The 14,210-nt window shown below is 33.0% G+C and overlaps 1 protein-coding gene across 1 annotated transcript in view; it reads right to left on the bottom strand.

The window, feature by feature from the left end:
* LOC108542214 (vacuolar protein sorting-associated protein 13B-like) overlaps positions 1–14,210 on the bottom strand; it is a 441,791-nt gene that overhangs the window by 263,991 nt on the left and 163,590 nt on the right. The window contains exon 16 of the mRNA XM_017892173.1: positions 11,778–11,902. Within this exon, the coding sequence (XP_017747662.1) occupies positions 11,778–11,902 (125 nt within the window). The remainder of the gene's footprint in view (positions 1–11,777; positions 11,903–14,210) is intronic.

The raw sequence follows: 14,210 nt of genomic DNA, 5'->3' as shown, positions 1-14,210 counted from the left end.
AAATTATACTTATTATATTAATAACATGTGATTAAAACACACTTTTCCTTTTCAGCATGTTAAATAAAATTTTATACAATCTTTGAGAGAAAGGTGACCCATCAATTTTATAAATGTGTGTTCACTGAAAAAAAGTCAGAAAAAAAAATGCAATAGTAATAATCACAGCTAACATGCATAAAGAACTTGTTATGTGTCAGGCACTATTCAAGGCAGCTCATATTTATTTAACTCATTTAAGCCTCAAAATAACTCGAAGGTAAGAATTAAGAATTGCCCCTTTTACAAATGAGGAAACTCAGACACAAAGACTTTCTCAGCCACAAGGCTAGGAAGTGGAGGAGCCTATATTTAAATACAAGGAATCCAGTTCTGAGGCTCATGCTTCTAACCACTATAATATGTAAACCACATGTCACCTATCATCCACATAACACCATCACAAACAGTTTAGCAATAGCCCAGCCTTTTTACCTGTGCAAGCATATTTTTTGCTCACATTAATAGACTAATTCTGTATCCTCTGTTCTGTGACCTTTTTTCACTCAATATTTATCATGAAAATCCTTCTATACCAATAAATATATTCTACAACACAATTTTAATGGCTATTCTATATATTACTAACTGGTATGAGTGTAACATAATTTATACAACCTGTTTTTCATTATTGGGTACTTACATTTTTCCATTTTATCATAACTAATTATTGTTCATTTGCTTAATTATGTCTAAGGACAAACTCCTAAAAATTGGCATGTTGAGTAAAAGATATTCATGCTTACAGATTTTGATGGATATAGTCAAGCTGCTCAGCAGAAAAGTTGTAAGACTCTGTCATATTAAATTTCCACCACTGGTGTCACAACCCTAACATTCTGAATATTATATTCATTTAACAGTATACAAAAAAAGATGGCTAATTCTACATTGTTTAAATCTTTATCTACTATTAAGGCTAAAAATTGTTCAGGTTATACCCATTTACGTTGCTTTTATTTGTGAACAGATCACCTCTCCAATTTAATCTCTTATCTATCTCCCTTTACTAAGTTGCAGTCACACTTGACTTCTATCTGTCTTTCAGATGAACCATATCTATTTCTACATCGAGACCTGCACCAGCTATTCCCAACACTTGCAACACAATTTCCCAAAATCTTTGTATGGTCATTTAGGTTGGAGTCAAAAGTCACATCCACTTAAGAGACCTTCCTTGACCATTTTAGACAAATAAACTCCCCAAAACACTCATTTTCTATTCCATTGTCCATAATTTTTCTTATTACTCACCATTATCTAAAATGCATGTATTTGTCTTAATGAAGTGTTGACTGGCTCTACTTCTTCAGAATATCGGCTCCATGAAACAGAGACAAGGTCTATTTTGTTTACCACTGCATTCCCAGCATGTAGAATGATGACTGGAATTATAACATGGATCCAATAAATATTTATAAATGAGCTGCAGCATGAGTTGTAAGTCTCTGGAGGGAATGGCCTATATACTATACTTGCTCGGTATGAGCCAAAAAGTGGTGCTAGTACTACGGAACATGGAGCAGATTAAATAATGGTTAACTGATGTGTGGAAGCAAACAAACAAAATAAAAAAGAAGTAAGATGCCTCTACATTATCTCATCTCCTAGACAAGTTAATTTAAAACAGACAATTAATCTACTTAAAATAAGAACGTGTAACTGCTCAGGAAAAAAGGAGATGAAGTGTGTTTATACAATATATTTTATGTATGTAATTAATAACTTTCAAATATTACCTTGAGAACTCTGACTAGGAAAAGTCACTAAAATTTAGTTTAATTTAAGTAATTAACATCACAGATTTTCACTTTGGCCAAAAATATGTTTCGCATGTATATTGTGAGCTAATAGGAGACAGAACTTGATTGTCAAAAAAGTATACAATCTAAAACCTCATAAATCAGAAAACCAAAAAAAAAAAAAAATTGAAATTGTTAAAGAAGCAACCAGACGTATACCAATAAATATTTACTCATGTCTACAACAGATGCAAGGTTTTCAAGATAAATGTGCCCCACAGAAAAAGAGATGGTTCTTATGGAGCTTAAAATAAAACGAGTGGGAAAGGCTATTAAATAATCACACAAAGCAGTGTAAAATCAATTCTATGAAAAGTACAATGAAAAACAAGAACGTTGTCTCCTATTTTAAAGCATATTTTATGGGGGTGTGACCTAGTCAGAAAAAGTATCAATTGGACTAGCATCTGGAGTCAATTACAGTTATTTAGGATATAGAATAGTAAAACAATAACAGTGAACGATTTGGTAAAAGGAGAGAAAATTTTTAAAAGCAAGAAAGAGGGGACAGAGAGGAGGATGTTTCAGATGAGTCTAGACAGCCAAGCAGGGGCCAGACCATAGAGCGCATCAAAGGATATTTTAAAGCTTTTAAATTTTACCATATAAGCCATAAGAAGCAAAGTATTCTAGCAAAGAGGTCATAATTAGATCTTCCAAAAACAAGCCAAACAAACAAACAAACTTGGCTGCAAATGCATGAGTTAGCCAGTGTTTAAGAACACCTGTCTAAATTCTTAAAGTATCAAGAAAGGAAACACAAAGACCAAGTGGTATTCACACTCCAAGGCCTATGACACAACAGTTTTAACATGATAGGCACCAAAAATTTTTTTTAATGAATAAATGACTCACTAGTCACTTGAAACCTGAACAATGCTAAGTATTAACAGACTCTTCAAAGAAGGTGGCAGCATTTTTTAAGTCAGTCATAATGAAGAATACAAAGTTCTTGTCCAGAACCTGGTATTGATAGCTATTAACCAACATGCTATTAATAGTTCCAACATCAATTAATCAAAATATATCTAGGCCGGGTGCGGTGGCTCACACCTGTAATCCTTGCACCTTGGGAGGCCAAGGCAGGTGGATCACTTGAGGTCAGGAGTTCAAGACCAGTCTGACCAACATGGGGAAACCCCATCTCTACTAAAAATACAAAAATTAGCCAGGTGTCATAGCACACACCTGTAATCACAGCTACTCAGGAGGCTGAGGCAGGAGAATCGCTTGAACTCAGGAAATGGAGGTTGCAGTGAGCTGAGATTGTGCCACTGCACTCCAGCCTGTGTGACAGAACAAGACTCTGCCTCAAAATATAGAAAAATAAAATAAAATAATATAAACAAAAGATGTCCAACGCAAGCGATTTTATCTCTCTAGGTCTACCGTATCACCTTCCCTAATCCTCCATTTCCACATCTATAAAATAGAAATAAGAATACCTAACCTGTTTATTTCAAAGGTCGGTTGTGAGTATCAAAAAACTTCCTGTATGCAGTAAAACTTAGTTAAGTACAAAATGCTATACAAGGGGATTATGATGCTATTAATAGCAATTTTCTTCTGCCACTAACCTACGCACTATCTGATTTTTTGAATATGGGAACCTCCAATGATTATTTGTTCTTACATTTCAAGTTAATATATTAAAAAGAAATTAAATCATCAAACACAGTTAAGAAAAAAATTTAAAGGTAGTCATAAAATGAAAACCTAGGCTAAATTTAGTAATTACTAACCAAGCCATTTCCTTTTTTAAAAAAATACATTAACAACTTAAGAGTTCTTTTGCACTCAAAAAATACTATTGACTTTCACTCTCCCTCACAAAAATAATGAAACACAGATATATTTTTTAAAATGCTGTCACCAGAATAGAATGTTGTCACAGGATAATATTTTCCCACTGCTGCACATAGGCAAAGGCAAATACTGAGGAAAAGTCAATATAATTATTCTGACATAGATATAGGTCATGTAGAAATATTCTCCGATAACCAAAAATCAAATCTGAAGGCAATGAACTAAGAATGAGTTGTAAATGTTCATTTGGACACCACTAAACAATTTTACTAAGTTTAAAACATTAAACTAGGGAATTAAAAATGGATCATATTTGCCTATACAACTTCACACCCAACTGACCATAAAATTCCATGTGGAAAATATGAAATTTTCCAAAATCACAATCAAAGGAAACTTTCTGTTCTCACTGGACCAACACTTTCTTGCTTGTTAACATATGTCAAATGCTCTTTGTGCCCTTTCTAAAAAAATTAAAGGGAAAAAATTTAATATAAAGATGCATACTATTTACCTGTAATTATGCCTTTTATATTCTTTTAATTTCATACACATAGGCCATGTTTTAAAAACCGTAAATGTATTTATTTTTTGACTAGCTATTTAAACACATTATCAAATCATAACCAAAACATAAGGAAAACAGAAATTGGCAGGACCATTAACATATACAAAGACTAGTCAATCTTTCCAAGAAATTTATGTCAAATAATGCAGTGCCCCTATCATAGGAGGATCCATGTCATAAAAAAAGTCAAAAGCAATCTTGAATAACTGGAACACTTCTGCCAGACTGTATAATGTCAATTTGTTTTCTGGCACTGCTTTTCCTACTTCTTATCATCTGGCACAGGTCTGTGAGCACTCATCACTTCCTTACTAATACGTCCTTGGTGGCATTTTTTTCCAGAATAGAGCACTTTCATCCACACTTAAAATCTGTTCAGGCAGATAGCCTTTCCCCTCAATAATTTTCTTAATGGCGCCTAGGAAACTCATCTGCTGACTAAGATGAGCTTCTTGGTAGCAGAAAGTACTTCTCCTGTTCTCTTGAAATTTTTTAAGCCAAACCTCTTTCTAAAATTATCAAACCATCATTTGCTGGCATTAAATTCTTCACCTTTAGATCCTTCATCTCCTTTTTGCTTTAAGTGGTCACATAATGACTTCATTTTCTCTCAAGTCATATTAGAGTCTCCAATATTCCTTTCTTATAGCAATCCTGCACCCACATAAAAGCTGCATTTTCAATACAAAATAAAAAGATATTTCACAAAAAGTGAAAAGTGTTTGTGCTAGCCGGCATAACTGAAGCAATGGTTTCACAGATTTTCTTTTACTTTTTTTTACAATAGTCCTTATGCTGAATTTATCTTCCTCAAAAGGGCAGGCAACTGAAGCTGCAGAACTCAATCTATGGTACATATCAAGCAATTCAGCTTTGTCTTATAGCGTCATGGTTTTTTTCTGCTTCTTGGAATCACTTCCAGAATCACTTTGTGTGGGTCCTGTGGTGTTATTCAAGGTTTACAGGAGTGGGCACGGTGGCTTACGCCTGTAATCCCAGCACTTTGGGAGGCCGAGGTGGGCAGATCACTTGAGGTCAGGAGTTCAAGACCAGCCTAGCCAACATGGTGAAACCTTGTCCCTACTAAAAATACAAAAATTAGCTGGGTGTGGTGGTGCACACGCCTGTAATCCCAGCTACTCGGAAGGTTGAGGAACAAGAATCACTTCAGCCCAGGAGGCAGAGGCTGCAGTGAGCCAAGATCATGCCACTGTATTCCAGCCTGGGCAATAGACCGAGACTTTGTCTCAAAAAAAAAAAAGGTTTATAGTATTTTACAGTATTGCACTCAGCCCAATGACAAATATGTGAGAACTGTGACAGATCACTTTTTATTGCAATACACATACTGGAGAGAAGAACTGCTCACATGGAGATGCTCACCATCACACAGCATTTTAAGCAGATATAACACAAAAGCTCACCGCAGTAGCAACAAAAGGTGGCTACAGAATTATTACAGTAGTACACTATGTAATACTACAGTTAACTCTATGCAGTTATGATTTAATACTGCATCTTTATCTTTGTTTACACTTCTCTCAGCTCTGAATGGTGCCATGTGTGGTTCCTAAGCATTTGTGTGCATAAGTTTTAACAAATTTTACCTTTTTGGTTTTGGGGTTGAAACAGACAGGGTCTCGCTCTGTCATTCAGGCTGGAGTGCAATGGCATGATCATGGCTTACTGTAGCCTCAACCTCCCGAGCGCAAGTGATCCTCCCACCTCAGCCTCCGAAGTAGCTGAGACTACAGGCACATGCCACCATGCCTGGTTACCTTTTTATTTTTCTAGAAATGGAATCTGGAACTCTTGGGCTCAAGGAATCCTCCCACCTTGGCCTCCCAAAGTGCTGGAATTGGAGGTGTGAGCCACCACTCCTGGCCAAATTTTAACTTTTTATAATAAATTTGTGTATATTGCATGGTAGTAAATAATATACTAAAATCTACATAAATTGTATGCATTCATAACATACCTCACTTTTCTTCATTTTTTTGATATTTCTAGGCTAAATGGTTCATCTGTAAATTTTTTCAAATTGTTACAAATCTCAAAAAAAATTTTCCAATATAGTTATTGAAAGAAATTGAACCCACACAGTTCAAGCCCATGTTATTCAAGCTGTACATGTTAAAATACCTGATGAGAAATCAAGTTTTTAGAAAAGCTTGCATTAAGTCCTGAATTATCAAATGCACCCTACAACATCGTTCAACAATAACTGAAGAATGTTTTCAGAGCTGGTAAATAAAATATATTTAATTTATTCAATGGGTTTTTTCACTTATCTGCAGGAATCTATATTTCAATTCCTATCACTGTTTGCTCTACTCCTAATTCGATGGTTTTCAGTTCAAACATGAATCATTAAAAGTAAAATGCTGCATTCACTGAAACATAAAAAATAATAATAAATAGAAAATGTTAAGTAATCCGAAAGTATTATGCTATCAAGAACTATTTAAACACCTCCTTTCAAGCCTCAGTACAGCAAAAAGGATGATTTTATGATTCAATTTTAAAAGACAATCTACATGGAGCAATTTTTCTTTCCTTAAAATTCCCTTAATTAAGAGACTGTTTATTCTCTATTGCCATGAGGGGAAATAACTTGCCTATTTTGTTTATTGATGCATCTCCTGCCAGGACCCTGCAATGTGATCCCACACAGTGGAAGAAAATACTTGCAAATCATATATCTGATAAGGGATTAATTTACAGAACACATAAAGAACTTCTACAACTCAAGGGGAAAAAAAACTAATTAAAAAATGAGCGAAGGACTTGAATAGGTATTTCCCCAAACACATACAAATGACCAATAAGCACATGAAAAGATGGTCAATGTCCCTAATCATTAGGAAAATGCAAATTAAAACCACAATGAGATATCACCTCGTATTTGTTAGGATAGCTATTATCAAAAAAACGGAAAACAGTAAGTAGTGATGAAAATATGGAGAAATTGGAACCTTTCTGCATCACTGTTACAGGTGTAAAGCGGTGTGGAAATCAGTATGGCAGCTCTCAAAAACTTAAACACAAAATTACCATATGATACAGCAATCCCACTTCTAGGTATATACTCAAAATAACTGAAAGCAGAGACTCAAACAGATATTTGTACATGCATATTCACAGCAGCATCATTCACAATAGCTAAAGGGTGAGAGGAATTTGTCAATGGATGAATGGATAAACAAAATGTAGCATATACATAAAATGAATACATAAAATTCCGTCTTACAAATGAATGAATAAGGAAGGAAATTCTGACACATGCTGTGACATGGATTAATCTTGAAAACATTATGCTAAGTGAAATAAGTCAGACACAAATGACAAATATCGAATGATTCCATTTAAGTGAGGCACCTAGAATAGTCAAATTTATAGACAAAGTTGAATGGTAGTACTATTGCACAACAATGTGAAGGTACTTAATGCTACCGAATTTTACATTTAAAATAGTTACTTTTGAAATAGTAATAATTGTTTTAAGCAAAATGGTACAGTTGATCAAGCCTTGAATCAAGAAAGAAAGGAACAAATTGAGGCAATGATATTAATTAACTTTGTGCTCTTGGGCAAGAAATTTGACCTCTCTGGGACTCAGTTTTCCCATCTTTGAAATGAGAAGATTATAATAGATGTTAATGTTTCTTTTTTGTTCAAAACATTCCATAAAAGTGCATCTTAGATGCCAGAACCAAAGCTGAAAAATAAGTCTAACACCAATCAGGTGGAGATAAGAGAATTAACATCCCATTTAAGTCTTAGTAGTTTTAAGGTATTTAGTTAAAAGGAACGTTAATCACAAAAGCAGACTGATGAACACAGGTTTGGAAGGAAGATCTATCTCCAGGTTCATTAAAAACACCCACGTATAGCTTCTTGAGGCCTCAAACTGTGGCATTATTAAGAACAGGGCAGTTGAACAAACATCATTTTAAGCCCTGGAAGGTTACTTATTCTGTTGATAATAAGCACTACTGGCAATTTTTTTTTAGACTTGAAGGCCTCAGGATCCATTAAAACTAAAAGAATTTATCCTGGTGTCATTCTGAGCTGGGACAAATGATGCCTTCAGTTTCAGTTCCAGGGAGGCAAAAGGACCAGTATCTGCCTCACCTGTCCTTCACACACCAGCCACATCAATACCATCAGTCTACTGGCACCAAGTCCCATAACTTCTAAATAACACTGAACTCAAAGATTTCACAGAAGCATTTTCCCCCTACAAATGATCTGTTCAATAACTTTGCTAGTTAAAACCAACATTTGGCACTGTGCTAAGTAAAAACTAGAAACTTAGAAGTCGCTCAATCTTAAAAAGAAACAGTGTTTTCACACATTTCTCTGAGAATGAAAATGCCTCACGATATATATAATTAATAATTATATCAGAGAAGAAACATTCTTAGGCAGAAATCCAAGTATAAACTTCTCATAAAAGCAAACTTTGATTAAATAAAAGAAAGAAATTTAGAGCTGCCCAATAATGGTTGGCACAGAAAGTAGCTAACATCCTCGAATAAAATGTTCAAGCAGAAGACAGATGACTATAAACCAAAAGTATGTCATAAAGACTCAGTAACTGGGATAATGTCTAAGATTCCACCTAGTGCTAATATCCACAATTTTAAGATCAGAATTACAATAATATCTACATACTATTAACTAATACTAGCAGAGTTCAGCTTTATTAGCTAGCCTATCAATCCTTGGAAATTTACTTTAACTATAGGCAAGAAGCATACTGGGCCTAAAAAAACTGATTAACAAAAGATTATATATGTCCCCTTCACTCCATCAAGTAATAAAACAATCAAAGATGTTCAAATCAGACAATCCTCCACGAAAATCTTGTGAGGCTAGTGTGTGACTTTGGACAACTTATTTAACCTCTCTGAAATTTAGAAAGAGTTTATAAGAGAGAATATCATCTTATCTCACAGGACTGTCATGAAAACTTTGTTAAACTAGGTACCTAGGACTGTATAAAATAATACAGTATGCTCTTTCAGATTATATCCACTCCTCAATAGCCTGCTTAAAAATTACCCCTCCATGTTTTCCATGACTTTCTAAGCCAACATACTATTTCTATACTCCAAACTTCCAAATATATTGCATATATTTCTCTACAAATAAAATCACATGTTTGAACCCTCAATTATAGGACGAAGTGAATTTGAGACTATACTTTAGTTAGACCTTAACAAACATGAACATGAAGAAATGGGACTAATGAATATTTGATTAACTGGTTTAACTACTTTTAAGTGTTCATATTAAAACATTTAGATATCATTGCTCATGGACAAGTCTAAGGTAGAGTAACTTTCCAAATTCTTCTCCCACTGTATTCAGTGATAGACACATGGATATCTGCCTCATCCATTAATGTCCAATTCTAACAGGAACTCATCTCATCAGCTACCTCTGACCTCCCAGGGAAATTGTCTGCTTTCTTTAAACTTATAGGACATACTGCTTAAGCAGTATTTTACTGAATTCAAACTGCACTAAAACCAACCAATATCTCAATTTATTAAGGTTTGTCTTTATTTTCAAGTTAGAGTTACTAGATTAAAGATTTTTTTGCATTTATTATGAAAATTTCAAGAAACTATTTCAAATCAATATACTTCTATAAAGCATAGCAAAAATACCACTGAAATAACATAGAAGTAGTCTTAACTACAAAAAAGCAAAACACATCCAAAAAATATTGGCATTCTGTGATCTCATGCTTTCAGTATTTAATTGGAATAGTATTTCTAGATGTCTGCAGGCATATTTTAAGTAACATTTGACAGTATTCACAATAACCTCTTTGTATCCTTCAACTAAGCCTTACTTATTTAAATATTGATTTTTATATATTCATTTTGAAAAATGTGGACTTTTTTAAAGAAATTAAGAATTTTCTATACTAAATTGCACTGCTTGCAATAAAACTACATTTCAGTCCTAGAAATGATAAATTAATCAGCACATAACTGAGATAATACTTTTCACAAATACCTATTAAAATTGATATCACCATATCAACTGTGACACATCCCAGTTTATTTCTTAATAAATCAGAATATAAAACTTGGCTCAAATGCAACATACCATATATGCCAGTAAAAAGTTAAATCTATATATAACATAATAAATGACATGTGAGAGGTATGGAGGAGTAAGGACAAAATGAAATTTATCATTAGAAATTAAGAATAATAATTTAATAATGGTTTCATTTTATAGAGGAATTGGTACTAAGACTTAACTACAACTTTTTAAAAAATTTTTCTGTATCAGAAGTAAAGTTTCTTGAAAATATGAGCAATTGCCGGGCACGGTGGGCTCAAGCCTGTTAAATCCCCAGCACTTTGGGAAGGCCGAGACGGGTGGATCACGATGTCAGGATGATCGAGACATCCTGGCTAACCACGTTGAAACCCCGTCATTCTACTAAAAAAATACAAAAAAAAAAACTACCGGGCGATGCAGCAGGCGCCTGTTAGTCCCAGAATCTTACTCGGTAGGGCTGGAGGACAGGGAGAATGGCGTAAACCCAGGAGCGAGCTTGCAGTGAGCTAGAGGATCCGGCCACTGCACTCCACGCCTGGGCGACAGAGCGAGACTCCGTTCAAAAAAAAAAAAAAAAAAAAAAAAATGAGCAATATTTTATAATTTCATTTTAAAAGTTAACATATTATTAAAGAAACAAATTTTTGCAACTTACGTATTTTAGATAAGAATTAATGCTAATTTTCTAAGAAGGTTATGTCTTTTAGTAAAAAACTAAAAGAAAAACTATCCTGCAAAAATAAGCTTACTAATTAGAATGAGAACGCAAAAGATATTCTAAATCACATTTTAAATTGGAAAAATGGTTCACTAAAAATTAATTTCATATATTTAAACATTATTTTATATATTTAAACAATATATTAAAAGCATTCCTTTAAACTAAAAATTTATAACTGGTAACTACTGGCTTTCTTTCTGTAAATCTCTTTGAATTGAAGGAAATGTGACCTCCAAATATAGCACTCACTTCTGAATGAAAATGGTGAGGGCTACAATCAATGTCTTACAAATTATAGCTACTAGACATGTAAATACATTCTAACTCTATGTAATGGGTATACTTTTGTCAGTGGCTATGAATATATATGAAATTATTATTTAATAGATACATACTTTGGTCTTGAATATTAATTTATAACTTTTTAAAATCTTTATACTCTATCTTGAAAAACAGGCACTTGCTCTTACAGTGCCTATTATAATCTGAAGTAGTATTTTACATACATCCAACATGAATTAACAGTTATTACCCTAATAACAGTTATTGCTATCACAAAAGACACTATGAACTAACAGATTTCAGACACTTAAGAAAGATTTTTAGTGTCTCAGTAAAAGTACAAGTTTAGATATTTTTTTTCTAAGGTTTTGTATAAAACTAACATGGGCATATGACAGAAACATTTGGGCGTTTTTTTCCCTCCTAATAAATGGAAATTAACATAAATCACATTTTAACATGTAAGACTTACCAGTATGTGGGGAGTTTCAGAAGTTTACCATAAAGAGCAGTGCTGAAAGAGGGAATAATTGGTACAGGTAAGCAGTAAGATCCACTGCAATCCAAAGATGTCAGTCCTGCCTGGAAACCAAATATCTAAAACAAAAAGAAAAGATCCAAGTATTCAGACAAAGTTTTAATAAGTACAAGATGAAACATGTCAGTTTCAATTTGCTTTACAACAGCTGCACACTAAGTATGTTTCAAAGCCTTTTTCCACTTCCCAATTTTCTTCTATACAATTTGACAGTAGCTCAAAATTAACAAATTTAAATATACAGTATTTATTTCACACCCCTGAAAGATCACTGCTTTTCTGACAAATTTTTTTAAGTTTCACATTTTACTTTTATACATACTCCTCATGTACTGTTTAATTATCTGCTAAAATATACATTTTTCCATAAATATAAACCACTGACTGCATTTTCTACACTGTAAACTATAAATTTTATAAATTAATATTAATATTTTATGACTAAAATAATATTAACTCAAGAAAACTGTTTAAAATATATTTTGTCTTCAACTTGTATAATGTACACACAAAAGGATATCGAAAATATCCTAAAGTGTTATTTCTTTCCACTTTCTTTTGTGAAAATAATTGTGGGATTGAGGTTTTAAATCCCAGGAAATTTGGTATATGGCATAAATTACTCTTCATATGTACAAGCATGTTTATGCTTAAAGCAAGCAGATCATACTACAAAATTTTATAAGCAACCCCTGAAATTCCTGGATACTATATTTGTCATAATAGAAAGAAAAAACATGTTACATGAAACACATGTTACATGAAATACTGCAGAGAACTGATGATATTTCTGCATCAATTATTTCTAAAACAACAAAAGATAAATACTTTAGAGTGGAAATACACACATGGATACAAAACAAAGGGTTACTGTTTTCCAGTAAATGTAAAAGTAGCTTAACCTCAACATATGTCGTTAGTTATTATTTTTTATCCCTTGGGTTTGTAATGCACTGACTTCCATATCTCTAGAATTAATTAATATCAACTGTGAAGTTCTATAATAAAATATGTTTAAAATTTCTTCATAACTGATTTTCAAAATACTATTTAATGAGCATAAAATAATTATCAATTTCTTTAACAGTATTAACCTACTTCCAAATAGTTTCAAAAAGCTACTATACTCCTAACATTCATCAAATTGACAATGTCAAATTATTTCTTACACACGCGGTTTTGAGTGAAGAAAACAACGTTTTAGAAATAAAACATTTTTTAAAATTACATTTCCAAGGAAAACTGCATTGCAAAGAACCTACTTATGTAATTACTATCAAGGAAAATAAAAATGATGCACCCATCAATACCTATAACCTGGTATTAACCAATAAACAAGTACAGAATTGAGAAAGAGATTTGTTTCTAATACTGAAATGATTACTGAAAAATCGTAACTTCAAACTAAGATATTTCACATTCATTCTTTTTTAAGACCTGTTCTGAGCAACAATGTATGCAAAGTACTGCGCTGGTTTCTGTACAATGTCAGGAGTTCTTATTTCCACATAAAGGCCCAATATTCAAAGGATTCTGGAATTTACAGTTATTAATATAACAATACAAAACACATTTTTAAAACAATGTCCAACTGCCAAATATTTCGAGTTATGAATAAAGACAATATTTTATCACCTATGCTCAACTAAGAACTCTCTCAAAGCCACTGCTGAATTTTCCATTAAATGCCCCAACAGTATAATCAGACACTATCTACCAACTGTACTCAGAAGGAAATTGGGTGTAGAGGAGATCCCCTGCTGGCTGTCTGCAGAAACGCAAAGGGCTTCGGGGAAACTGCATACTATTCTGACATTTTTTTTAAAGCCTTTATTATATTTTTGTGTTGTCTAGAGATGCTGCTAAGAAAACACTCAAGCAAGTGAAATTACAATAAAAGAAGACCTACTGGACAAAGAAGTTACCTTCTAAATATTGCCAAGTTATTATGAGTCATATTTTGCCTTCTCTATTATCCACCAAATCAAAAGAACTATTTAAAATAAAATTTTAAACTCTCTCTTTTAAACTATAGCAATCAGATACACAGATTTACAAAACCTATATAACCTAATAATTTGTCAACATCCCTTGACCAAGACGATAAATACTTAATCTGGAAAAAGAAGAACCAGCAGTGTAAACTGAAGTTGCTTTCATGAAGGATAGTTCATATATTCAAAAACTGGTTTGGTAAATGTTGCAAACTAATAGTCTGGAGCAATAAAAATATATGAAACAGTAAGTATAACTACCAATAGAAATGTTAGCCAAAGGAAGTTGTAAAGTTGAATAAGAGGACTTACACATCTCCTTAAATAAGAAGTTAAACATGTATTGCCACCTGTTTTTAAAAATCCCAATTAG

This window comes from Rhinopithecus bieti, unplaced genomic scaffold (assembly GCF_001698545.2).
Source record: "Rhinopithecus bieti isolate Rb0 unplaced genomic scaffold, ASM169854v2 scaffold_73, whole genome shotgun sequence".
NCBI lineage: Eukaryota > Metazoa > Chordata > Mammalia > Primates > Cercopithecidae > Rhinopithecus > Rhinopithecus bieti.
Note: the sequence above shows the minus strand (reverse complement) of the source record. Positions and strands in the feature narration are given on the sequence as shown.